Genomic DNA, 27,306 nt, shown 5'->3' on the forward strand with positions numbered 1-27,306 from the left:
ACCTTGAGGAAGGTGCGAACCTTGAGGAACCTGTCATCCACATAGGGAAAGACAATTATTCTCAAGTGATGAATTATTCTCATGCAATGGCCGAGAAGACCTTGGTGAATATCCTCTAGGAGACTGAAAGGCCAAAGGGTAGGACCCGGTACGGTAAGTGGTGCTTGCCAACAACAAATTGTAGGAAGCATTTGTGGGATAGGTTCATAGCTATATGAAAGTATGATCTTGGAGGTAGAGGGTAACTAACCAGTCCCTTGGATCTAAAATTGAATGATCACTGCCTGAGTTACCATCCTGGATCACTGTGTGAGGACAAAGGAGTTCAAAAGTCCATAGATCCAAAACTGGTCTCCATCCGCCTCTTTTCTTGGGAACCAGGAAGTACCCGGAGTAGAATCCTTTTCCAGTAAAGTCTGGTGGAATGGATTTGATGGACTTTAGAAGGAGAGATTGTACTCCTGCCTTAAGAAGCCTTCATGAGAACAGTCCCTGAAAAAGGACGTGGGGAGGAGGATGGAAGGGAGGCATGGAGTTGAACTGGATGGATAGCCTGTCAAAACCACTTCTAGGATCCATCTGTCCAAGGTGATGAGCACCCAGGAAAGTAGGAAATAGGAGAGGTGTCATTCTCCACAGGATGAGTTGGTGCATCATAGGATCCAGATTAAGGGGTGGTTCATGACCTTTGACCAGCAAGTCAAAAAGGTCACTTGGAAGAGGTCGCCAACAGAGTTTACTGTAAATGGTGACCGTTTCTTGGGAAATGTGGTTGGTTCAGTCAGTCTGAGGGAGGTTTGGTAGTCAACTGGGTGGGATCACTGTGCTGTCTGCAACATGCTGTATTTTCTTTTTGTTTCAGGTATACAGATGCCAAGAGATCACACAGTCCCCCTAGAGTCTTTAAGTGAGCGGAGGGAACCATTCATGGCATCACTGAAAAGCTTAGGCCTTTCAAAAGGAAGGTTCTCCATGGTATTTTGTATCTCCCTGGCAAGGCCAGAGGATTGCAGCCATGACACGTAATGCATGATTACAGCAGTTGCCATCGAATGTGAAGCTGTATGTGCCACATTGAGAGAAATCTGAAAGGAAGCCTTCATGATTAACTGGCCTTCTGGGAAGAGGGCTTGTAACTGCTCCCTCTGGTCTTGACGCAAATGCTCAGTGAAATGTGAAAATGTAATGTAATTTGTTAAGCCATATTTTGCCGTGATGTAATGAGGCTTAATCCCCATCACCTGCAAGGCTAGTGAATGCACCCAATTAGTCATGCTCTGCAGCTCTGGAAGGAGCAGGTGAATAGTTAATTGGCTCCCAGCCAGAGGGAGCAGAGCTAAGCCACAAAATAAGTAGATTGAAGAAGCTCAGCTGAAGGGTGAGACTGCAGAAGAGACAGGTGCCTCTGGCTGAGGGAAGCCCAGTGTTAGGGTAACAGAGATAATGGGGGCAAGTCCCCTACAGGGGCCACATACACTCCTGCAAAGGAATCCCTAAAACAGGAGTACAAGGAGATGACTTCAGCAGCTCAAAGGGGCAGGAGAATTATCCATATACATTTGCACTTGTTCATGATACCCTGGAAGTGGTCTGAACTTTGTGACATGGCCAGAGGACTGAGCCACTGGATTCAGAAGCAGGAAGTCAGCAGGAGGCACTGAAGTCAAAGACAGCAGCAACATCCCATGCCAACACAAGGGGGTGCTTCAAAGATGAGTGAGCCCACCACACATCAAGGCCTGATAGTTCACAACTCTAAATTGGACAGCAGCCAAGGAATAGCTCTTGTAGCCTGTAAGGTCCAAGTACCTACGTTATTTATCAGAAGGCATAGTCCTGGAATGATATTGCTTATTTCTTTCACTGACAGCAACTACCACCAGGGAGTTAGGGGTGGGATTGGAGGGGGAAAAAATACTCTAAATCCTTGACTAGCAGATAATATTTTTTGTCAACGCATTTGCATGGGGCTGGGATTGTTACTGCCAAACCATACAGGCCGGTGAGAGTAATGCCTCAATAAATGGGCAAGGCAAAAGGTTGCCTAGTTACCACACAACAGAACCTCAGATACACGTGTGTGTTTTTTTTTTTTTCATTTACTGAGATAAGGAAATAGTGGTAGGTGAGGTAACCCCACCTTGGTGTAAATGTTGGCAAAAGATCCTTTTTAAAGGTGACCCCTTTATAGCTCTATTTCATTAATTTGTATATTTTTTCGCTTCTCCAAGTTGAATATTTATTACATTTTTTTAAATAAGAAAGTTCAAATATTTCATTTAAACGCCACAACACCTCGGGGTCCTGATCCACATTTTCTGAGGCACTGCTCTAGACTACAGAGCTCTGAAATTATGTAAGCTGGTAAGATATTTTTCTACAGGGATGCTACCCAATGGAAATCTCAGCTTGGACTTGCAAAAGGTGAATGAAATTTAAACTGCAGCTATACTTCGAAGAGAAATGGCAAAAATGTAATAGTTTACAAATAAGGGGATGGTGAATATTCCTCCTCACTGCCAGTCCTAGAACTCAACTTGGGGTCAAAATTCAAGCTTTATTCTTTCTGGCTTGTGCATCAACGCTAGTATTAAATGGTGATGTTCTTCCCTGCACCTCTTAGTGCGGCAGCACAGAACTTGCAGCCCAAGGATGTGGAGGGCTTACCATGGCTTTTAGCCACCTTTGAACCCTCCTGATACTGGGTTGCTCCAGGAGCTAAAGAGGCCTAGAACAAAACCTAGATAGCCATGGGGATCTGTCTAAGTTATGGCAGCCTCTCAGGCCTGCCCTATGGGACCCCAGTGCCTACCACTGACACGTCCCCTCCAGCTTCACCCCTAGCATTCCCCCTAAGTCAGGGCTTGCAAGGGGATTCTCTGAAGGCAGCCTTTGGCAGTTTTCTGCAGTGCCTGCCACCAGGGGAAATCATCCCCTGTCCACAATGGAAGCTTTTTGCGCTCCTTTTCATCATTCTGGCCATTTTAATGGATGTCAAGGAGCAGGAGTGAGGATCTCACTCATAAATTCAGTAGTTCTGTTGAGATGAGTGATTCAGTTCATTCTCCCATAGCCCTGTAGAGGCAGCACAGCTAACAGGAGAAAAAGCAGAAATGTACTAATGCCACTGAAGGAGACAAAAATAGGATTCTAAAAATACAAGACAGCAAATCAGTTGAATACATTTTTATGGTTTAATTTTTCTTTTTACACAGATTATGAAACTGCTGCAGAAAAGAGTCACTTTTGTATGCAACTATTTCAATGGATGGTACTAGTTACGTATTTAAGTATTTGGTCTTTTCTTATTTGACTGGATGTCTGCATTGAAGTCAATTTATTTTCATCTTTTTCAGTTTTGAATTAAAGTACTGTAACTTGCACTGGCTGAGAAGTTGACTATGCTGTCATTATAATTTAGATGTCTATTTTAGGCTGTGCTTTCACGAGGCTAGCATTGTACATCAGATGCTGTACTGCAATGTATACACCATGTGGAATATTAAAAAACTAAATAAAAGGTGAGTGTGACCAACTTACTTTAGCATTAAGAGGGCACACTGACAGAGCACTCCTAAAAAGCTGTTCTTCAGACCTCCACTGGTTACTGCGGATAACACAGCGCAGCACGTTGATCAACAAGATTCCTAGTACAGCGGCAGCAAGCATTTTCTTGAAGAAAGGAGATATAGGTTAATCATCATTGTATTAAAGTTCCTCCACTAGTCTTGGTCATCAGTTTTATTGACCGTTAGTTAGTACCTTTTTCTTAGCTTGTTTGCTCAATAGACTAAATCCATACGTAAGTAGCATACAATAGCCAATACTGGGGAGGTAGATGACTCTCTCTGCAACAACAAATCCTACTCGGAAGAACAGGTTACTTGCAGGAAGAAAAGGGATAATAAGAAATCCCAGTCCCAGTGTCAGAATTCTGGAAATAAGAAACAGACTTACAATTTAGCAAAAAAAACTTAGATGAAAAAGTGCTTTTGTTAATATACAAAAACTGTTTACTAATCATTGGGAGCTATTATGTGGACTTAACCTATTCACATCTACCTCCAATTGAATTTAAATGGGTTCTGGATGCCTAACTCTCGTGGGCTTCTTTGAAAATCTAGACACACTTCCCACAAAATTAAACTGAAGTCAAGATGTGGATTCCATGACACAAAATTACACTAATAAACATCCGAAGAAGTGAGCTATAGCTCACGAAAGCTCATGCTTAAATAAATTTGTTAGTCTTTAAGGTGCCACAAGTACTCCTGTTTTTTTTTGCGGATACAGAGTAACACGGCTGCTACTCTGAAACTAATAAACTGGAAATCATTCATAAAATCATAGAATATTAGGGTTGAAAGAAACCTCAGGAGGTCATATAGTCCAATCCCCTGCTCAAACAGGACCAACACCAACATTAATTCTGTTCTCCCTGATCCAAATATACAGGCAATAAAACTACTGATTACAGCTATATACAAATTTTTGAAACTAATAAATGACCAATTAAGGTAAAATATTTGACTTTTTTTTAAAAAGCCACCTCAAAGAGGCTTCATAAACATGTTAAAGAAGAAACTGTGCTTGAAATAACCAGTTTTCTCAGTAGAAGACCAATCAAAGAAGACAAGTGTTCATGTCAGAAAGCCGCCATGTTCATCATAAAGAGAGCCACCATCAAAATATTTATATATTATATTAAAATATTTATTTTTACACTAATTTTTATTTATAATAAACTTTTGAGAACTTGAAACCAAAATTGGGTGTCCTCCCTCCTCCTCTCCAATGTGCTAGGACTTCACTGCACTTTCCAAATTATTTTGTTAGTTTAGAGGTGATCATGGATGCTGGCTCATTGGCTCTTTGAGTTGCTGCCCCTCCTGCTTGGGTGGGGAATGGAGGCAGAAATTTGGGCTTTCACTGGTCTTCCCCTCTTCCCTTCCAGGAGAGGGGAGGGAGTGGCTTGGCTCTAACAGGGTCTGAGTCTGACCCACACACTCCGGTTGCCATTGAATTGCTAGATCAGGACAGACCCACTGACTGGCTCCCAACTGCAGAGGCAGGGTGAGGAGTCATAGAATATCAGGGTTGGAAGGGACCTCAGGAGGTCATCTAGTCCAACCCCCTGCTCAAAGCAGGACCAATTCCCAGACAGATTTTTACCCCAGTTCCCTAAATGGCCCCCTCAAGGATTGAACTCTCAACCCTGGATTTAGCAAGCCAATGCTCAAACCACTGTTTCTGCCCACGGCTGGCCTGTAGCCATTTTGGCTTTGTTCCAGCTCCACCCCATCCCCTTAGTATACTAGATCCTTAGGGGGCTATGCTGCTGGCCAAATTTTATTTGGGGTCTGGAATACAGTGACCAGATGTCCCGATTTTATAGGGACAGTCCCAATTTTTGGGTCCTTTTCTTATATAGCTCCTATTACCCCCCACCCCCGTCCCGATTTTTTCACATCTGCTGTCTGGTTACCTAGTCTGGAAGGAATTTTTTTCCCCTACATGGCAAAAGACTGCGTGGGGTTTTTTCCACCTTCCATCAAACATCCAAGCAGTTTGATTTAGGGATTTATATTACATATATTGCAATTTTGGCTGTTTCCAGTGGGGAGGGGGGGGGAGGGAAAAGGGAGTTAAGAAACAGTCCTATATGAGGTTCTTAACTCAATGTGCTTCTTGGGCATGGGCCTCAAGCACAACTTTGCAGCGTGAAGGGGTCCATGCTTCGTGCAGCCTGGCTCCCATCTCTCCTACCTCCAGTGTGGATGAGGGGAATGGGCTGTGACTCTGACTTCTTGCCAAGATCCCCGAGCAGGCCTGGGGGCATAGAGGGGGCACTGCCCCCATATCCATTGTGAGATTTGTAGAACCTGGAGCCACTAGCACCCACTTAAATTGCACACTAGAACAGCCTTGCCTGGTAGTTTGGTAAGGGGTTCCTTGTTGGTTAATACCGTATAGACTCGTTCATAAGCCAAATTTTTTTAGTAAAAAAGGGAAGCACCAGAGAAGGGGGTCAGCTTATGAACGGGTATAGAGAGGGAGAGGTGGGACACAGCCCCTCCCCCCAACAGAGGGAGCAAGGAGAGGCAGCACAGCCAGCAGAGCCAGAAGGGAAGAGGCGGGGCCAGAGTCTCTCTGCTTCTGGCCACGCTGCTCTTCCCCCAGCCTCCGAAGGAGCTGCAGCTCTGGGGCTGGCAGGCTGCAACCATGCCGCTCAGCCCTGCCCCCCAGAGCAGGCTGCGGCTGCACTGCCCGGCCCGCCAGAGCAGCTCCAGCCAGGCCAGAGACATCCTCCCCTGGCCCTCCCCAGATAAGGTGGGAAGGGATGGGATGGGGAGAGTGTGAGGGTCCCAGGCTAGGGGTAGGGTCATGTGGGGGGTGGTCACGGGGGGTTACTCCCCTGACCCCCAGCTTCTCCCCCCCAAAAATAATTTCCCCACCAGTTGCTGTCCCAGCCCATCAGGCTAAGCAGCTGGCGTGCTGGGACATTTTGTTTACTTAGGTTTACCTCTGTGCCTGCAGACGCTTGAGATAAACAAACCATCTCAGCCTGCCAGCGGCTTATCCTGATGGCCTGGGAGCCAAAGTTTGCTGACCCCTGAATTATAGGGTTGGCTTATGAACGGGTCATAACAATTTTCTATTTTTACTTATCCATTTCAGGGAGGTCGGCTTATAAATGAACCGGCTTATGATCACGTATATACGGTAGTTTATTAAAATTGCAGCTTCTGCATTAAACCATACTCTGGTGTGTGTGTCTCACTGCTTCTGTCTCTGTATTAATAAGAGAGTATATACTTAGTAATGACTTAGGCTGTGCAAAGTGGTAAAAGCATGGAGGAAAGGGAAATATATATTAGATTTACATTTTAGAGGGAAAAATTGGCACTGCAGAAGATGATCAAAATTTGAACAATGGATGGCACTGGGATTAAATTGTTTATATAATTTTAAAGAGCTGGCAAATTTATCAGTTACGGACATCCAAAAGGTGCAACCTAAACATATCATGAGAGATGTTAAATTCTTTTATGTATTAAAGGCTTCTATTTACAGAAAGCTTTTGGTTTTCTTTTCTATGAAGTACGATTTCCCCCCCAATTATTTTCTCAATAACCCTTCATTGATAAAAGAGTAATCACTCTGGGATAGCATTTTATTTTTAATCAATGGCCAGAATCACTACATCTTTTCAAAAAAGGCCCCTTTTTTGTTATTACAAAAGAAGGAAAAAAAGAATTGTAAAAAGAGGGGCACAACATACATCAATTACACTCTGCTCTGACCACAAATTACTTTTTACCACCTACAGTGCTAAGGATCTCAAAATGCCATTTCAGGAGGAAAATAAAGCAGCCATCCATACCTCTTTCTACAAGTTTGCCTCCCAGTAGTCAATGCCCAAATTGGGATGAAACTGCAATAATAGCTATAAATATTTATTTGAAATACATTTGCTAGATATTGGTTCCACTGAATTGTTAAAATGATCAGTACTGGATTTAACAAAATAATACTGTACTTAACCTAATGTGGAATTTAAAATTCAGCACTGTCTCTTACCTTCTCTTATGGCTGTCTTGTGAGCACAGAGCTTGGCATATCAGGGCAATTAGGCAGAACCAAAGTGCTGCTAGTGCAATTATTCTCCAGTCACTGACTGATTTAATAAGGGGTATGCAGCCCATTGACCAATCAAAACACAGCCACCAGGGACACAGCAGCAACCATGCATTCAACGAATAGTAGTAATTATAGTTTATAGCCTGTCAGTCAAAGGAAAACAAACATTTATTTGATACTAAACTTCCAAAAAAAACCCCCAAAATCCAACTTCAGCACTCTTTGTTTCCCTTCCCTCCACCCCCAAAATGTATCTTGTAAAATAATAAGTGTCCTAACTTAAATGCTGCATGATTCTAATTACGTACAGGTCCATTCATTTTGCATTTTTTAAAAATATGATTATTTTTATGAAAAACGTTTTCCATGCACAGGATGGTTCTCCTATTCAGGATGGGAGATCCAATTATAGACAGTCCTCTATGTATGTGGATCTCGGTGGGACAATCTCCCAGAATATGAGGCAATGTGAAAAAAGCCCAGCTTTATTATTGGGTATGTCTATGCTGCAATAAAGACCCACAGCTAGTCCATGTCTTCTGACTTGGGCTCCATCTGCAGGGCTATAAAACTGTAGTGTAGATGTTTGAGCTCAGGCTGGAGCCTGGGCTCTGAGACCCCACAGGTGGAGAGGGTCCCAGAGCCCCAACATCTTCACATCAATTTTATAGCCCCAAAGCCCGAGCCCCACGAGCCTGAGTCAGCTGACCTGGGCCAGCCGCTGGTCTTTTACTGCAGTGTAGACATACCCACTGTAGGCAAAGCACAAAAAAAAAAAATTACAAAGCCACATACCCAGCCAGAACATGGTGTTATTTTATTCAAAGGTGAAGGAAAAGTGCAGGACCAACTTTCAATATTTGTTAAGGGAAAGGACAGCAAAAGGATTGTATCCCTTCTCCCAAGAACAAAGAAAAGAGGGGAAGAAAACACAGTACATTAAATAAAACCACACAAGATTTACTGAAAAGGTGATTCATCATACAGTCCACAAATACAAGAAACACTCATTTTATTGGCTTGGTTTTTTTTGAAGTGCTGAAGTAAAATTGAACTTTCCTTTTAAAGACCCAGTTTTTTTGAACTTGCGGAAGTATGACAGGTTTGTGACTTACTCTCACAAACAAGCTGTCTGCAAATGAAGCTGGGTTGTCTACTTCAGTAAAAGCAGGTGGTCCTGTGCCCATAATTCTCCAGCGCATGCAGAGCATAGTGGCCCCTCCAGACAACAGAAGAGTTATCCTGAAGAGGAGTCCCTTTTTAAACAACCCAACATTCTACAGGAGAAAACAACAACAGGACAAATTATTAACACCTTCAGATCTTGTTCCCACCCACCTAAAACAGAAATAGCTGGAAAGAAGATGGTATTTGTGCATTCTAAATATTGAAGGGAATAAATGTTTTACAGCCATTGAACCAAATTCTCTATTGCATGGGTATCTACTTGCTTTATGGCAAAAATATTTATTATAAACAAAGAATAAGAAAGAAGCTCTTCAGAAGGACTGTGCCTTCTGATTGTACTGCATCTAATATGTATATTGTAGGGGAAGGGGTTGTCAAACTAGGGGTCGGGACCCCTCAGGGGGTCACGAGGTTATTACCTGGGGGGGTCGCGAGCTGTCAACCTCCACCCCAAATCCTGTTTTGCCTCCAGCATTTATAATGGTATTAAATATATAAAAAAGTATTTTTAATTTATAAGCGGGGGGTCACACTCAGAGGCTTACTATGTGAAAGGGGTCACCAGTAAAAAAAAGTTTGAGAGCCACTGTTGTAGGAGCTTTGGGAAACAAATAATCAAGAAACAAAAATAATAAAGGCTGAGGATTCCTTTCTCTCTGGTTTTATTTTGTGGTCTTCACTGATTAATTTGAAAAGAAAGACTTATTGCAAACAAAATCTTATTGATAATGAATTACAAAGGAAACAATTTTTCTTTAAGAAGCGTCTCTAACAATCTCTGGAAGTTTAAGTTATTTCTCAAGTCAGTTTCTGTCGGGATTTGAGGAACATACATGTAAGTATGCATACAGCATGTTGGAAAGATCAATACTCTGAGAATTAATGATAATGTACCATGAGCATTTAATTTTAAAAATATCTCAATTAAATACAATTGAAATATTTAACTAGCGTTCTGTTTTAAACAGATATTTTTATATGATATTGTTCCAAAACAAGTGTTTTTCTCCATTTAAATCTATTCATTGTAAAAATTATACGAGTTGATACATGAAAGTTGCACAGTTAAAAATTAGGGAAAAGGAGGAAACTGTGGTAAAATTATTAAAAGTGTGACTAAGCCCAAGTGACTTAGGAACCTATATTTTACTGTAAAATGTACTATTGCAGTTTATACAGGATTTATTATGGAGAAACGAGGCAAGAATTCCATCCTTAAGACTGCCTCTGGTGTTCCATTATGACCTAATTTTCAGGTCACTCTCCACTACATGATTAGGGAAGTTTATCTTTCATGAAAATCATCATGGTGGAGAGAAAAATTTAAAATAAACAAAAATTAGAAAAAATGTCACTGCTCTTTTGTCCAATTCTTATGCCAAGGGTTGAGGCTTAAATGTGAAAAGAGGGTCTGGAACTGAAATTGTGGTAAAAAAAAGTTTAATGTTTCTTTAGGCTCCCAAGGGATGGGGGAAGAAATTGTAAGAAACTTGAAACCGTCTGTATACAACATTTCCATGCACAGATCAGAACAATTTTTGGAGGTGAGAGAAGTTAAAATTAATGAGCTATTAATATTTTCCATTATATTTTCATGAAATAACTGGCATTTGAAGTTTTCCACACATAGCCCTAATGATTTAAAATTGTAAACCGAAACAATACTTTAAACTCTTCACATTTTAAAGAGCTTCACTTAAAAAAGGCTTATCTTTGAACCATTTTCCTCAATAAAACTCTGAAGTGGTTCTGCTTTAGCCCCCTACAAATCCCAAGACTCCTCACTTCTCTTAAACTGACTGACAGTCATCTTACACGGTTGAGTGCTCTGGCATTCCTTTTTGCTGCTAGAACTACCCCTTTCTCTTGAGCTAGATATCTTTGCCCAAAATGGCTAATTCAATTCTACAGAGTCCACTCCCATTTACTGAGATCCCTCCTTAAGCTCCAAAGGGCCTTTCATTCACATTTCATCCTTGCAGAGTTTATGGAAGCTCCCCAGGGCTTAAACTAAGCACCAGAGGAGCAACGGTTCTCTGCAGTTTTACACCATGCAAAGTCCAATGAGGATTTTTCTGCCTTGTTGAACCCTCCACAGAAGGGACAGATAATTAGTTTGTCATTAGTAACTCTCCTCTCTCTTGAGGGACTATCCAGTTGTAGTCAAAAGTTTACCCAATGCTTGTTATTTCTGGGATTTGCTTGCCACTGCACATGTGACATGCCAGATTCCATCTGAGCTGATAATGGATGAATTAGGGTTCACTGTAGACACCCGTTTATCCTCCAGTGACTGCCAGTGGATTAACTGGGTTCTCATTCACAGCTTCTATGTCTAGATCAGGGGTAGGCAACGTATGGCACGGGGGCCGAAGGCGGCACGCAAGCTGATTTTCAGCGGCACTCACACTGCCCGGGTGCTGGCCACCGGTCCGGGGGGCTCTGCATTTTAATATAATTTTAAATGAAGCCTAAATTTAAAAATAATTTTAAAAGCTTATTTACTTTACATACAATAGTTTAGTTATATATTATAGACTTATAGAAAGAGACTGTCTAAAAACATTAAAATGTATTACTGGCACGCAAAACCTTAAATTAGGGTGAATAAACAAAGACTCGGCACACCACTTCTGAAAGTCTGCCGACCCCTAGGAGGTCTCTAGGTCTCTTTCTTTCTTTGCAATTTGTGTTCAGGGGAAAGAAAGTAGTTGAGCTGGATTGCCAAGAGAGAAAATTATTCTCTTACATAACAAGTACTTCTGTGCATGCTGTAACTCTTGCTTTTTCGGCCTTAAAATCTGTTTTGTAAACCTGGATAAATAATTCACTCTTCGCTTTGCCAATCGGATGTTGTCAACATCCATTTGACTGGTCTTGGACTGATTCCATACGTTAGAGCCAGCTTTCTTAAATACTTGGACATCAGCTCTTTATATATTGCTGTGAAAAGAGCTATGAAATGCAGGCATTTAAGTCTTGCTGGGTACAGCGGTGCTCTACCATGATCACTCAGGTTGCTGAAAAGACGTTCCAGATCATTGCCTTGTTTTGCTGACTCTGAAATTATATCTAGTTTTTGACTGCACTCCCAGCACATACAAAACTGTGAAAATGGCATCTTTGTTGTTGCCTGGTCAGCTAGAATGAACTGAGACTGAGCACACTCACCTCCAATGACTTGTCCTTATGTAGTACCTTTTGAATAAGTTCCAAAATATTTAGTTTGTTAATCACCAGAGCATCAAATACAGCATTCAAGCCCTAAATAACCAAGAGAGAAAGCAGAATTCATTTATTAAAAGGGTATTTTAAAAATCCTACTTCTATATTGAATCGTGCATCTTAATTCTGATTCTGAACTTGTTACAAATGGATAGAGTCAGTGCTCCAAGAAAAAGAAAGAACACTGCAGGAGACCATGCCTCAGCACTTGACAGGATGCCGCATGCACCCCTGTGCATGGCCAGGCAGCCTCCTGGCCTATGCATGTGTAATGGGGGGCATGAGAACATTACCCCACCTCCTCTCTGCCCTCCCAACCCTTTTCGCAGCCCAGGGGTTGCAGTCATAGGGACTAGAGCAATAAAGTGGATTTTTAAAAGCCACCCATCCCTTACCTCTCACTGTGCACCAGTGAAGCATCAAGCATATTTTGGCTGGATGGGTTCAAATCACCTTTTTCTTTTTAAATGGTCACACAGGTTGCCAGAGCAATAGCTTAGACAGAGTTATTGAGGATCCAGGCAGGATTCTCACTGGAATTATGCCAATGTAAGTGCCCGATCCTGCAAGGTGCTGAAAACCTCTGGCAAAATTCTACAGACCTCTATAGGATCTGAGGGCATCAGCCTTTGTTTCTCAGCACTTTGCCAGACAAAACCTTAAAATCAGGAGTAATTCAACTGGAGTTAATGGAGTTACACTGGTGAAAACAAGATCAGAATCAGGTCCCATATATCCATCTGCTCCAGTAACCATTTTATTCTGACATGCTATTTTCATGGCATATTCTATGTCAAATACATCCCAACCCCACCAAAAATGTTCAGTAATTTTTAACACTTATGCACGAGGGATATGTAGCTAGCATCCTAATATTATCTTTGGAGATGATCTAGTGTCTTAAGGGCTACGAGGAACTAGCACAAGCACATTGCTAGGTGAGGGTAAGGGTTTCTATTCATTAAGAGGCAAAGACCAAATCAGTCTGTCAGCCACAGGAATCAGAGGGAAACTGGCATGAACCTCAGAGCGACTCCATGCAAGGAGGCCAGCAGGCAGTATACGTGGTTGGCTTATTGAGGAAGAGAGGGAGGCAGGGATCCAGTTGGAAAGGGGCATTTCAGCATGAGGCACTATTCATTTTTGTGTATGGCTTCTATGGCTCTTCTTTACCCTTGTTTTTGCTCCCTTTGGCCTGTGCTTCTCTTACTGTGAAACCCTTATCCCTGAGCTTGAGGATGAATATAATCATCCTAACAATGTAACATCCAACAAAGACGGCCAGAAAATAAAAGCTGAGGCTGCTACTCAAACATTATTGTCATGCTACTATGAGAAACAATCACAGCACACCTTAAGTTAGAGAGCCACTTCTGTGTCTCCCACACATGCCTTTGAAAGATAGTCTATTTAAAAACAATTCTGCTTACACTCCAGGGTATGTTTTCTGTCATTTGTTTTCTCTTCTTTATACCGAAAATAATATGAATAAGGTTCTTCATTCCTTAAATATTCCTCTGTTCTACTACTACTGCTGCTGCTGTACTACTCCATCCCTCCCAGTTCTAGCTGAAGCCATTCTCCAGCTGTAGAAATACACCCTAATTTTGGCATCTCAGTAGGCTACTGTTGAAGCGATAGGGTCATCACAAACAGGACAACCTCAGGTGAGTAAAAAGATACAGAAGCACATCAACTCAAAAAAAGAAGGCTCCTATTTAGACATGTGCTTAAAATAAGGAAGAGAATTAATAAAAGCGATAAGCAGAACAGCTACTAACTAGGCAGTGTCAACAGTTCTTTTAAAAAAAAGAAGGGATGTGGGGCACACGAAAACTTCTTTATCAGCCATTTATCAGTCTTGTTCATTTAGTCTATGAACAATCCCTTTGTAGATTTGCTGGCATCATGGGCCCAAGACATGCAAGAACACAGGCATCCAATGTGGCACAAACTAAAACTGGTATTATAATATCTACAAAGCAGGCAAGCAGAGACTTCTATAGGTACATGCAAGCTACTCTCAGAGACACAAAGAAGCACAAAGGAATCACATTAGAAGCACTGGGCACAGAGCCTGGCTAGGTCAATGTTTAACATTCATAGGTCAATTTTCTTAACAGACTAACTAGTGCAGAAGCACAGTCTAAGTTGTTCACAGATGTGGAGAAGATCTGCAGCAGCATGTGTGCAGTAGTAACTTATGGATGCTCAGGACAGAATTTAGTGGGTTACGAAGAGACCTTACCAGTACTGTAATTCCTTGTTCTTTGCACAGCATGGCTATTGCACCAAGAAGAACACTCGCCAGTACCCAGAGCATAGAAAAATGGTTCCCTTCCTTATCTGTCAATGTAAAATATGACATAAAATGGTACATTAACCTAAATTAACACTAGAAATTTTACTTTATAAAACACACTATTCATTTTCTCTTTAAATCTTCTCTCTCATGCCAAACGAGAGATTCACCTTTTAAGACTCGAAGGTACCAATAGCAATATACTTGCATTAGTCCCTTGGCAGTAGCTATTTAATGCACCATAGACACTTTAGATATCTTCCTGTTTGGTAGACATTCTAGTCTCTCCAATTCTAGTGTGGCAGAGGCTCCACATAGGTTTCCACAATACATTATCTTCAAAGACTAATCCCCACTCCGTAGACACAAGTGTATCATTCCTGGCTATAGGTCTGTTATTGTTGGCCACTCTCCCAGGCTATCAAAGAATAAGAAATTAAAATTCCTCCTAATTATTCTATGTGAGGTATCATCCACGTGAGTCATATTTTAACTGCTGCTTAATCTGAAAGGTGCACTGGGTTAAAAGCACTTGCAAGGCTGATTTGTTTAAGTAATACATCAGGATACTCCATTAACTACTCATGAGGGAATTTCACACCAAAAAATAAAAATTCTGCACACAGTATTTTAAAATTCTGCAAATTTTGTCAATGAATAAATGTGGAGGCTCTAGCATGGCAGTGAGGAGCAAAGATCACTGGCTGCGTGGAGGTGGGAGATCACACTGCAGCCCCTCCCTACCGGGACACAGACACGGCGGTGAGGCTGCAGGGCAGGCAGGCTCAGTCCAGCAGGATCTAATTGGGGCTTAGTGTGGGGTGATCCAGGTGTGGGGCAAGAGGGTTCTGTTGGGGCAATCTGGGTGTGGGTGGCTCAGTCAGAGGGCCCAGATGCGGATCAGGATGCACAGGGGTTTGTTGGGTGGGCGGGATGGGGTGGGGGCATTCCAGGTGCTGGGGCAATGGGACTCTGCAGGTGAACGTGGTTGGGGCGAGGAGTGCTGGAACAATTTGTATAGTGGAGGTGCTGAGAGCCATTGAACCAAACTGTAAACCCTCTATATGATGCAAACTACTTCAAGCCGGGGGTGAGGCAGCATCCCCAGTTCCAGGACCCAGGGCTGGGGCTCAGCAGGGAAGGGGTTTGGGTGCAGGGGGCTCGCCTGGTGGGGGGATGAGAGTCATCAGGGTGGTGGTTCGAGTGCAGGGACGGTCTGGGTGCAGGAGATGAGGCTTGATGGGGGGTTGGGTATGTAGGAGCCTGGATGCACAGGGGAACAGCTTCCTGTACAGTGACCCCTCTCCCCATGGCTGAGGAGTGATGGGGGCAGGAAGCAGGGTGGGGTTTGGAGTTTCCGGCAGCCAGAGGAGGTTTCTGGGGGTGGGTCTGACCTGGGCCCAGCTGCTCCTTGGAGGTGAAGAGGAAGTCCTGTCATGCTGAGCCCAGCAAAAGGTAGGAACAGCCAGCTGGGGTGTCCCCAGCCCCACTCCTCCCTCCCCAACCTCTGGCAGCGATTTACCTCTCCACCAGCTGCTCCAAGGCACCCAAAACAACGTGCCCATGCTGCTGGGGAGGGACGCATGACCGTGACCACTCTTGTAGCCTCCCTCTGCTTCCCCATCACAAAGTCATTTTTCTGCATGGAAGCAAAGAAATCTGCAGGGAACATGAATTCTATGCGCGTGCAGTGGCACAGAATTCCCCAGGAGTAACTAACATTGTAACCGAAGGCTTGTCTACATTACCTGCTGGATCAACAGGCAGCAATCGATCCAGCGGAGGTCGATCTATCACGTCTAGTCTAGACACAATAAATCGACTGCCAAGCACTCTCCCGTCATCTCCAGTACTCCACTAGGGAGAGAGGCACAGGCAGAGTCGATGGGGGAGCGTCAGCTGTCGACTAACTGCAGCGAAGACACCACGGTAAGTAGCTCTAAGTACGTCGACTTCAGCTATGTTATTCACATAGCTGAAGTTGCGTAACTTAGATTGATCCCCCCCTTGTGTAGACCAGGCCTGAATGTCATAGAACTCAGCAACTCCAGTGTTTAAGTGGAGGGCCATAGTGCAGCAATTAAGGTCAGGAAGCACAGATTATAGTAACGTGAGAACTTCAGGGTCAGTGGGAAGACACAGAGGGTTACCAGCAGATACTACTGTGGACAGAAGCCCTCAGAAGCAGCATATTGCTTGACAGCTGATGCTTTCAGGGCAACGTAACAGGCATTTCCAATATCTACATCACAACATGCCCAACTGTTTCAAGACACTTATGTATTCAGTACGTTTGGACTTCAGAGAAGTACAGCTGATTCTGTATGGCATAACCAATCACGTGATTGCTCATAACAATCCAGGGACATAGATTTCTGAGACTACCTAGAACAAATCAAAGTTTATGATTTAATGTTCCATTGCCATATTCTGTCTTTAGAATATTTTTGTCTGACAATTGGATCAGGCTTTTGGGGGAAAGGGAGATGTTTTCGGGGTACTTGGGATTTTTAAACAGACCTAGTTTTGGAGACTGTTTTGGTGAAATTAATATCAGAAGCAGTATGCTAGAATAGGATAGCAATTATCTTAAAATAATAAATAAGTAGTATAATATTTAGCACCTATGGCACCTTTCATGCATGAGATACCCGAAGATCTTTATTAACACAAACCCTGGTAGTGCACGGACTGTGTAGGACAGGGCGGGCAAACTTTTTGGCCTGAGGGCCCCATCAGGTTTCCGAAATTGTATGGAGGGCCAGTTAGGGGAGACTGTGCCTCCTCAAACAGCCAGGCATAGCATGGCCTGGCCCCCAATCTGAGCCCCCCTGCTTCTCACCCTGACAGCTGCCCCGGGACTCTTGCCCCATCCAACCCCCCCTGTTCCCTGATGGCCCCCCCAGGACCCCTGCCCCACCCATCCCTCCTTATCCGCTGACCCTCCCACCCCTGCCTACCCCCTGCCACCCCATCCAACTGCTCCTCTCATTCCTGACTGCCCCCCGGGACCCCTGCCCCCATTCCCTGCCCTCTGACTGCCCTGACCCCTTATCCACACCCCCAGCCGCCAACCACCACCCCGAACTCTCCTGCCCTCTATCCAACCCCCCCGCTCCCTGACCCCTTATCGTGCTGCCTGGAGCATCGCTGGCTGGTGGCGCTACAGTCGCACCACCCAGAGTGCCAGGACAGGCAGCCATGCCGCATGGCTGGAGCAGCCATTCTACCGCACAGCACAGAGCACCGGGTCAGGCTACGGCTCTGCAGCTACGCTGCCAGGCAAGAGCTCGCAGCCCCGCTTTCCAGAGCATTGCGCCAGCAGCACAGTGAGCTGAGGGGATGGGGGTGGGGCCAGGGGAGAGCCTCCCGGGCCAGGACCTCAGGGGCCCCATGGGCTGCATGTGGCCCACAGGCCATAGTTTGCCTACCTCTGGTGTAGCAAGAGAAACCTTATGCTATTAGCAAGAGCTCACACATCCATACCCTTGAACATTGCAGCATTTTCTTCTCCCTTCCAGTTTGGGAAAGGAGGGGGATGTAAGAGAGAATGGTGATCAGGATACCCTGAGGTTACTGCATATGCTTTTTGAAAAGGGGCAATGCATTTTTATTTCCACCTGTTAAAGACTGGGCTGTGGTCAGTCTTGTCTAGTGGTTAAAGCAAGAGTTCAGCCTACCCGTTAGAGCTGGGTCCAGGGTGGGCAGAGTCCAGGAACAAGCCAAGGGTCAGTAACAGAGACAGGAGTCTAATGCCAGAGTTGGCAGGTCAACCAGAGTCATAAACCAGGGGCAGAGCCAAGGATCAGTACCAGAGAGGCAGGAGCAGAAGAGGAACCGTGGCTGGAACAAAGCAGGAACAAGGATGGAACGAGGGCAAGCGCGGCTGCAGGCTTGATATGCACTGAGCAGCCGGAGAGCTAATGTTGCTGGGTTCAAAAGCCAGCCAACTGCCCTTCCTGACCAATCAGGTGATGCAATCAATCAGGTAGCCTGCTGCAGGCCAGCTTTGCTTATTGAGGTCTCAGGAGCCTGACTCTGCTGCAGGCCCTGTCCCCTTCCCCCCAAGTGTAACTCCTGTGGGCCTCGGGGCCTGTTTTCTTCAATCAGGCACAGTGAAAAGCATGCAGGTCAGGGTCATGGATGTGTTCCCCAGATTCCCACAAGCATTCATCTGAGCCATATCCCTCTCAGTCAATTAATTACTGAAGCCTTCACCACAGTCAGTGACCATCCAAAATTTGCCATACCATGTATTGTTCCTACTCTTCACTGGTTATCAGTGGGGTGTGGCTGTTAAAGGGATTTGCAGTATGTGGTTTTAACAGGGAGATATGGAATATGGGACAGTCCTTGAAAGGATTCCGATAGCTGTAGCCTCAAGGTTACTGGATTAATCTGTTCCATAACCTGAAAGGGCTCTCCAGTACTGGTGGTCCAGCTTCGCAGACGAGTGAGTAGATCTAAAGTTCTGGGCAGAGAGCCAGACCTTATGCCCTACTGAGAAGCTAGGGGCTGGCTGACAGTGCAGACTGGCATATAGTTGGTAGGCTGCCTTAGCTTCTTCTAGCCAGCGTTTAAGCTTTTGGTGCACCTGATGGATGCAAGCAGTAAGGTCAGAAATAGCAGGCACTGGGGACTTGGTGGAGATCTTGGGGGGGGAAGCAAAAGTGGAATCTATGCTTAGCAAAACAAGGGACACTGTTGGGTGGAGATGCGCGTGGCACTATTGTAGGTGAATTCCTGTGAAAGATAAGCAACAATAATTAAGAAAGCAGTGTAGGTGCTACTCCAGAAACCGAATGATCTGTTCCGTCTGACCGGTGGTTTTTGGGTGGTAAGCAGTCAAGGTACAGGTACAGGTGTCAATTCTTGGAAGGCACCTGCCAAAATTTCTGCCAAAAATGAGAAAAACTGGGATCCCCAATCAGAAATTATGCTTGTTGGTAACCCACAAAGGCAAAAGATATTTTCTTCAAAAAGGAAGGCTTGTCTCAGGCGGTGTGGAAGCCCCAAATGTGGTACAAAATGCAGCATCTTCATAAGAAGATCCCCTACCACTAGAATTGTAGTGTGTCCAATGAAGGGCAGCAGCTCCACAAGAAAGTCCAGGGATGAGATGGGGTGGGCAAAGGCTCCAGGAGAGACAGTGGTCTGACACAAGGGTCTTCGTCCAGGCACAGAGATCACAGGACCTCACGTAAGTTACTACAGAAGCATGCCAGGCTAGCCACCATAAGCTTCTAGACACCAGGTCCTGGGTCTTAAATTGGCCAAAGTGGCCTGCCAGAGGAGCGTCATGGCAGAATCTTAGGACATGGAGCCTGGCTGGCCCCTCAGGCACACAGATGCGTTCCTTGTGGTAGAGGATTCCCATTATGGCGGGTGAACGCCAAGTCAGTCTGATGGCTGGTATCTTCTAGGGCCCAATGGATTTGAATAGCAAATGATTCATTGGGCAACAGGGACCCGATGGAGGGAATCAGACTGCCAGCACCACACTCCACAATAAAATTTTAAGGTCTGAGGATCATGGATGGGGTTTCCATGCCAGGCTCGTAACACTTGTCCTTTCTAAATAATGTGTGCACCTTCTCATTCCTTGTTCTGGTACAGGTGGTGACCATGAAATCAAAGGGTAGAGAAGAGAGACCACTAGGCCTGCTGTTGGTTCAAGGGCCAACCTGTCTTTAGGAATTAAGAACTTGGACTGAGAATTTAGCACCTTCCAGGAGATGACACCACTCCTCAAAAGCCACTTTAATTTTCAATAACTGTCTAAAATGTCATAAATCTGCCCTGGTGGAGTAAATCTGCATGAATGGAAAACACAAGGATGAAGCTAGCCATCAGTGAGAACTGGTCCCAGTACAAAGCTTAAAGCATCTACCTCCACTGCAAATGGTCTGTCTGGATTTAAGTGATCAAGATGGGGGCTGAGACGAATCTCTGCTTTAGGCCAGCAAATGCAGTCTGTGGTTCTGGAGATAAACAATGCTCCCTAACATGGAAGTCGGTACTGGGGCACCCACACCAGAGAACCCCTTGATAAATCTCCTATAGAAATTGACAAAGCCCAGAAAACATTGTATTCTGCAGACTTCTTTTAGTACTGTCCAGTCTGTGATGGCTGCCACCTTACATGGATCCATAGCCAGTTCATTATGGGAGATGACAGTCCAGAAACTCCACTGTGTTCTGGTCAAACTGGCATTTTTCCAGCTTGGCATACAGATGATTCAGGCAAAGCTTTTTCAAGACACTTTGCATGTGCTGGTCATGACGTACCTGATCCTAAAAAAAAGGATGATATCAGTAAATGACGAACTGATCCGGTATGTCCCAGAAGATGTCATGAATAAAATGCTGGAAGGTCACTGAGGGATGCACAGGGCAACTGGCATGACAAGGTACTAGAAGTGGCCATACCGAGTGCAGAAGGCAGTCTTCCATTCATCTCCCTCTCACAGACATACCAGGTTCTAGGACCCACACAGATCTCGCTTCATAAAAAGTCAAACGAGGCACAGATGGTCTAGGAGCTCATGGATGGGAGGGAGTGGATAGCAGTTCCCAACGGTCACCTTGTGAGTGTCCAGTAATCAATGCAGTGCTGCAAGGACACATCCTCCTTCTTAACAAAGAAGATTGGAGCCCCGGCCTGGAATGTGGATGGATGGATGAACTCCTTCTGCAGGTTCTCCTGCAGATATGTGCAGAGAGCCTGCAGTTCCAGTTCAGAGAGGGCATATATACAGTGGAAGGGAGTCTCAGCTCTGGGCTGGAGGTTGACAGACAGTCATATCTCCAGTGTGGGGGTAGGGCATCCATGTTTCCTTTGTTGGATACATCAGTGAGGTCATAGTATTTTAGCAGTATCATGACAGCAGCAGACTGGTCTATGGCAGGCCTGGCGTGTTTCACTGCTGTGAGCTTGCTTATGCAGAGTAGGGATTTCCCAGCTTATGGCACAAGCTGCAGAGAGCACTAGTCCTCTTACTGGCTTCTGGGAAACAGGGTTGCGGGAAATACTGCAAGTAGAAACATATCATTCCTTTCTGCCAGTGGATGTTGGGGTCATGTGCAGATAGCTAGGGCAGACCGAGATGACCACAGAGCAGGGGCCCAAATTAATTCACACTAGAGTGTTTCCCCAATGCCCATGGAGAGAAACAACTGTTAGGAGAATGGTTTGGAGAATTACTGGGCCCAAGGACAGGAGCAAAGCATCAATGGTTTCCACGAGATCCAGAAAGTTCTTGCACAGAGTAGGAATCACTTGGACAATTTTCTGGGCTGGGACTTTAAGGCCCAAGGCCCCTGAATCAACTAGAGCTTCCAGGTGGATCTTGGGACTCATAGAAAGCTGGATCCTCGGTGGCAGTCGAAGGGATGTCAGATGCTGAATCAGGATTGCTGTTGTCCCAACAATGGCACGTGGGAGCCAAGAATTTCCAAAGGAGGGATGAGAGTGGACCACCACAGGTTACTTTATCGAGGCTGGGGCCTGGCATCTTCCTGACCCAATGACCAGCATGATCTTTGCTGGACATAACACTGTGAAGTATCTGCAACATAAGAACAGCCCTGACACTCTGCATCTGTGCTTCTCTAGAAAAGGTAGACGTGGGCAGACCTGGTCAAACCACCTGGGTTCTGGAGCGAACTGCACAGTTGAAGAGTCAAGAGTCCAGCGTGTTGGCAGGGTTCAGAGGGCTTAACCAGGTTCATGGCACAGCTTGGTCAGCTGGTTGTCAATTTGAATGCACAAATTATTCAGGATGTCTAGACTAGATGGCGCTTTGAACCACACCAGTTCATCTTCAGCAGCTTTGTTCAACCCTAGCCAGAAATGGTGGCGCTGTGCTGCCTCGTTCCATTCAGCATCCATGGACAGATGGTGGAATCTGGCTATGTATTTGGCCACAAATCAACACCCCTACCGCAGCACTTGAAGTTTAGCCTTGGCAGTTCAAGAGCAGTGAGGGTCAGCAAAGATCACAAACACTGCTTGAATAAACCCCTCCAACTGGCCCAGGAGGGCAGGACTGTTCCAAAATGGCAGATGCCTAAGCCAAGACTTCCCCAGTCAATCAACTAATAAGCTCAACCCAAGCCTGGTCGGTAGGGAACAAAGAGGACATAAGAACAGGAGCCAGCACTGGTTCAGGAAGGCTCAGAATTGGCTGCGATCATAGCCAAATTTTTCTGGCAGCAGGATCTTCAGTTCCCAGAGGGCTGGAATTGGGGCACCTGCTGATGCCCCCTGCTCCTGCAAGTTTCATAGAGCTCCTACCAACTCTACTAATGAAGGACTAGCCTGGGTGAGATCTATGTCAGCGAGATGGACCCCTAGCCTTGTTATTTTGGGAGGCTGCTCCAATTGTTAGAGACTGGGCCATGGGCGGTATGGCCTAATGGTTAAAGGGAAAATTCAGTCTATCGATTACAGCTGGGTCCAAGGTGGGCAAAGTCCAGGAATGAGTCAAGAATCAGTAGCCAAATGCCAAAGTGTAATCAGAGTCGTAAGTCAGAGGTGGACAGGAGCCGAATGCCAGAGACTGAAGGTCAACCAGAGTCATAAGCGAGGGCAGAGGATCAGTTCTGGAGAGGTAGGAGCCAAATGGGAACCAGGACTGGAGCGGAGCAGAGCAAGAGCAGGGACTGGAAGCAGGAACTGGAACAGGAGCAAGTGCAACAGCAGGCATGATATGCACTGACGGCAGAGAGCTGCTGCTGGGCTTAAAAGTCAGCCACCCTTCCTGACCAATCATATGGTGTCGTCAATCAAGTAGCCTGCTGCAGGCCAGCTGTACTTGCTGGGTTGCCAGTTGACTGCTTCTGCTGCAGACCCTGATCCCTGACACCACCCGGATAGATCAGCCAAACAGAAAGGACTTTATTTGAAATACAGATAGTATACAAGCAAACATAAAAACAAGCCAAATTCATCTTTGGGGTAACTATGCTGAAGGTTTTGGATGACGGAACCCAGGGATGCATTTGGCTTAGTATGTACCCCACTGAAGGGTTATTCCAGTCCAGCATGGAAATATAGACTTAGGAAACTGAACAACTCTGCTTACTTGAGAGGAAGGATGATCTTATGATTAAGGCATTTGACTAGGACTCAGGATATTGAGTTCAAAGCTCCCAGCTCTGCCACAGACTCCCATTGTGACCCTTGATCTCGGTGTGCCTTGATTTCCTATATGTAAAATGGGGGTATAACGCTTCCTTTCTCCCACTCTTTGTCCAGGTTTCCACTTTAAATTAAGCTCTTTGGGACAGGGGCTCTCTCTTTCTACATGTAAATAGAACATCTCACATTAAATGGCCCAAATCCTGGGCCCTCCGAGTGCTATTGTAATATGATTGTGGAAGCAGGGAAATGCATTAAAATTCCCTTCAAATTCTTGTTAATTATTTCCCTGCTTCCACAGATGAATATGAAACACATGCAAAATTAAAAGCCTCAAGATGAGTAATTTCATGTTTGAGTATCTACTACTACAAAGAAAGTTTTCAAATTGATAGCCACACTGGAACAAGATTATTTTTCTCCATTCTTCTATCCTCATCATATACATATGGAGGCAAAATTTCCACATGAAGTAAGATAAAGCTCATGTTTCTCCTGAGCATGGACGCGTGCTCCTATTGTGTTGTAATGCCAGAGGCCAAGGGAAAACCAGCTCAAGTTTCCAGCTTGAATTGCCATAGTCCCAGATAGATGCTAACGTCACACCTATTTTACATTTGTTGTTACTTTTTTTTTTTTGCTCTCGTATATACACAAGAAGCAGAGACTACTTCTTGGGCACACCTTGATTCTCAGAAGCCAGAATCATCTCAGCATGATTCTGGTTAAGTACAAGCACTCCTAGATGTTGAAAGTGCTCAGCATGAAAAGAGAAATAAAAATCAAGCTCCTCTCCTTTATAAATGCAATTCCAGTCCCTTTATTCCCTTTTGCACTTTCAAAAGGACAGTACTGTACTGTAAGATTTAAATATATATTTTCTTGTGTTTTTCCTTGGGTCAATAATTTTTATTCTTCATGCAGAAGTGTCAGTACTGAGCTAGCCTGGAAAAATGATCCAGAAGAAAGGCACTTAGCAATGCCGTCAATTAACTGTTGAACAGCGTTCTGAAAATGTAAAACATTGTAAAGTATAAGCGCTAATTATTATAAGATACACACATACCAACCAAGGTAATCAATTTAATGAAGCACATTCCCTTAACATTGCATTGCTTCCCACTAAGATCTTCTGTCAGAAAAGGAAACCAATCTTTGGTTGGCACCTGTACCTAGTTGAAAGCAGTACACCATATTGTGAGTGGGCATAGTGCCACACTAACAGATGGGTACGATTGTAAATAAGCCAAAGAAACAAAGTGTGCATTAAATTCCTGTTAAAAAAGCTGGAAATCAATGCAGTGTTTTGTACTTATACATAAAGAGATCTTAAGATTGCTGCTTCTTAGAACAAGAATAAGGGCGAGAGTCCGGGTGACTGAATGACCAACCCACATGAGCTGGAGAAAAACCACTATGGGATGGTCATCCATTGATTGCTGTGGTAGGTGAACATTTCTAAGTAATTCTGCATACACCGGATGCTCCACACTGTGGAATTAATTGAGCCTAGGCTTTTCTACTGTAACTGATGGACAGCTTGGATTTTAAGGTGACAGCAGCCGTGTTTTTGAGGGGACATACCGCAGCACTTAAGAAAGCAAAGTTAACTTCTCTTTTGGAGAGACCTCACATTTATTATTATGGTTCAACAAGAGAAAAAAAGTTAAGCAATGTCCTGAACCAATAAGCCACTCTCAGGTTTTGGGCTGGCCAACCAAACAAGAAAGAAAGAGCAGAGGTTCTCAAACTGGGGGTCATGACACCTCAGGGGATCATAGAATCTCAGGGTTGGAAGGGACCTCAGGTGGTCATCTAGTCCAACCCCCTGCTCAAAGCAGGACCAAACCCAACTAAATCATCCCAGCCAGGGCTTTGTCAAGCCTGACCTTAAAAACCTCTAAGGAAGGAGATTCCCCCACCTCCCTAGGTAACCCATTCCAGTGCTTCACCACCCTACTAGTGAAAAAGTTTTTCCTAATGTCCAACCTAAGCCTCCCCCTCTGCAACTTGAGACCATTACTCCTTGTTTTGTCATCTTCTACCACTGAGAACAGTCTAGATCCATCCTCTTTGGAAGCCCCTTTCAGGTAGTTGAAAGCAGCTATCAAATCTCCCCTCATTCTTCTCTTCTGCAGACTAAACAATCTCAGTTCCCTCAGCCTCTCCTCATAAATCACGTGCTGTCAGCCTCCCCCTCAAGCCCCACTTCACCTCCAGCATTTATAATAGTGTTAAATATAAAAAGTGTTTTAATTTATAAAGGGGGTCGCACTCAGAGGCTTGCTTTGTGAAAAGGGTCACCAATATAAAACGTGGGGAACCACTAATCTAGAGTGCATAACCCAGCTACATAAAACAACCCACAGCCCTCTGGTTACCATGTGTAGTTTCCTTCTTTCCTTCCTCAAGAAAAGACCTGTCCATTTTCAATCTCCATGACAAGTCTCAGCTGACTGATTTTAAGCTACTTTCCCTTCAGCTTCAGAGACCTGAGGTAAGAACTCACTGGTCCAAAGAGACCAGGTTAGTATCTGCAATTGGAATTTAACTTCACATATTTCCTAAGACCAAGACCTCTTCATTCATCTCCAGTTCTTTGGCTCCATCTAGCACTGCTGTTCATAAACTCAGACTCATAGACTTTAAGGTCAGAAGGGACCATTATGATCATCTAGCCTGACCTCCTGCACAATGCAGGCCACAGAATCTCACCCATCCACGTCTATAACAAACCCCTAACCTATGTCTGAGTTATTGAAGTCCTCAAACTATGGTTTGAAGACCTCAAGCTGCAGAGGATCCTCCAGCAAGTGCCCCGTGCTCCATGCTGCAGAGGAAGGCGAAAAACCTCCAGGGCCTCTGCCAATCTGCCCTGGAGGAAAATTCCTTCCCGACCCCAAATATGGCGATCAGTTAAACCCTGAGCATGTGGGCAAGACTCACCAGCCAGCACCCAGGAAAGAATTCTCTGTAGTAACTCAGATCCCAACCCATCTAACATCCCATCACAGACCACTGGGCATACTTACCTGCTGATAACCAATGATCAATTGCTAAATTAATTGCCAAAATTAGGCTATCCCATCATACCATCCCCTCCATAAACTTATCAAACTTAGTCTTGAAGCCAGATATGTCTTTTGCCCCCACTACTCCCCTTGGAAGGCTGTTCCAGAACTTCACTCCTCTAAGGTTAGAAACCTTCGTCTAATTTCAAGTCTAAACTTCCTAGTGTCCAGTTTATATCCATTTGTTCTTGTGTCCACATTGGTACTAAGCTTAAATAATTCCTCTCCCTCCCTGATATTAATCCCTCTGATGTTCAGTTCAGCTACATATTCTCTTAGGACATCTACACTTCGAGCTGGGGGCGGGGGGTGATTTCCAGCTCAAGCAGACACACTCACATGTGCTAAAAATAGAATGTAGCCACAGCAGTGCGAGCTGTGGGAGGGGCTAGCCGCCCCCATCATGTACCCAGCCAGGACCCTGCATGCGTGTTCAGTGCTGCTAACCTGTTCTGCTGCCGCAGCTACGCTCTCTTGTTAGCACACTAGTGTGATGAGCGCTAGGGCGAGTATATCTTCTCGAGTGGGACTTGCACCTCCAGCTCGCAGTATGGACATACCCTTAGAGATGAAACTAGGACAAGGAGTGCCATGGCCTTCTGAGGTCCTAAAGGACCCATATATCCCAAGAATCCCTAATCTAAGTATATAAACGTAAACTGCTCTATAAGGGGATCAATTCATCTATCACTAAGGCTATGAATTAGTCATGGGTATTTTTAGTAAAAGTCATGTTC

At 44.7% G+C, this 27,306-nt stretch overlaps 1 protein-coding gene across 2 annotated transcripts in view; it reads right to left on the reverse strand.

Moving 5' to 3' along the window:
- The window catches only part of TMTC4 (transmembrane O-mannosyltransferase targeting cadherins 4), a 73,289-nt gene that overhangs the window by 25,703 nt on the left and 20,280 nt on the right, over positions 1-27,306 (reverse strand). For both annotated transcript variants that reach the window (XM_039502559.1, XM_039502566.1), the window contains exons 6-11: positions 14,303-14,400; positions 12,001-12,093; positions 8,757-8,918; positions 7,582-7,784; positions 3,763-3,934; positions 3,541-3,672 (exon numbers count right to left, since the gene is read on the reverse strand). In XM_039502559.1, coding sequence (XP_039358493.1) covers positions 3,541-3,672; positions 3,763-3,934; positions 7,582-7,784; positions 8,757-8,918; positions 12,001-12,093; positions 14,303-14,400 — 860 coding nt within the window. The remainder of the gene's footprint in view (positions 1-3,540; positions 3,673-3,762; positions 3,935-7,581; positions 7,785-8,756; positions 8,919-12,000; positions 12,094-14,302; positions 14,401-27,306) is intronic.

This window comes from Mauremys reevesii, linkage group 1 (genome assembly GCF_016161935.1).
Source record: "Mauremys reevesii isolate NIE-2019 linkage group 1, ASM1616193v1, whole genome shotgun sequence".
In the NCBI taxonomy this organism is placed as follows: domain Eukaryota; kingdom Metazoa; phylum Chordata; order Testudines; family Geoemydidae; genus Mauremys; species Mauremys reevesii.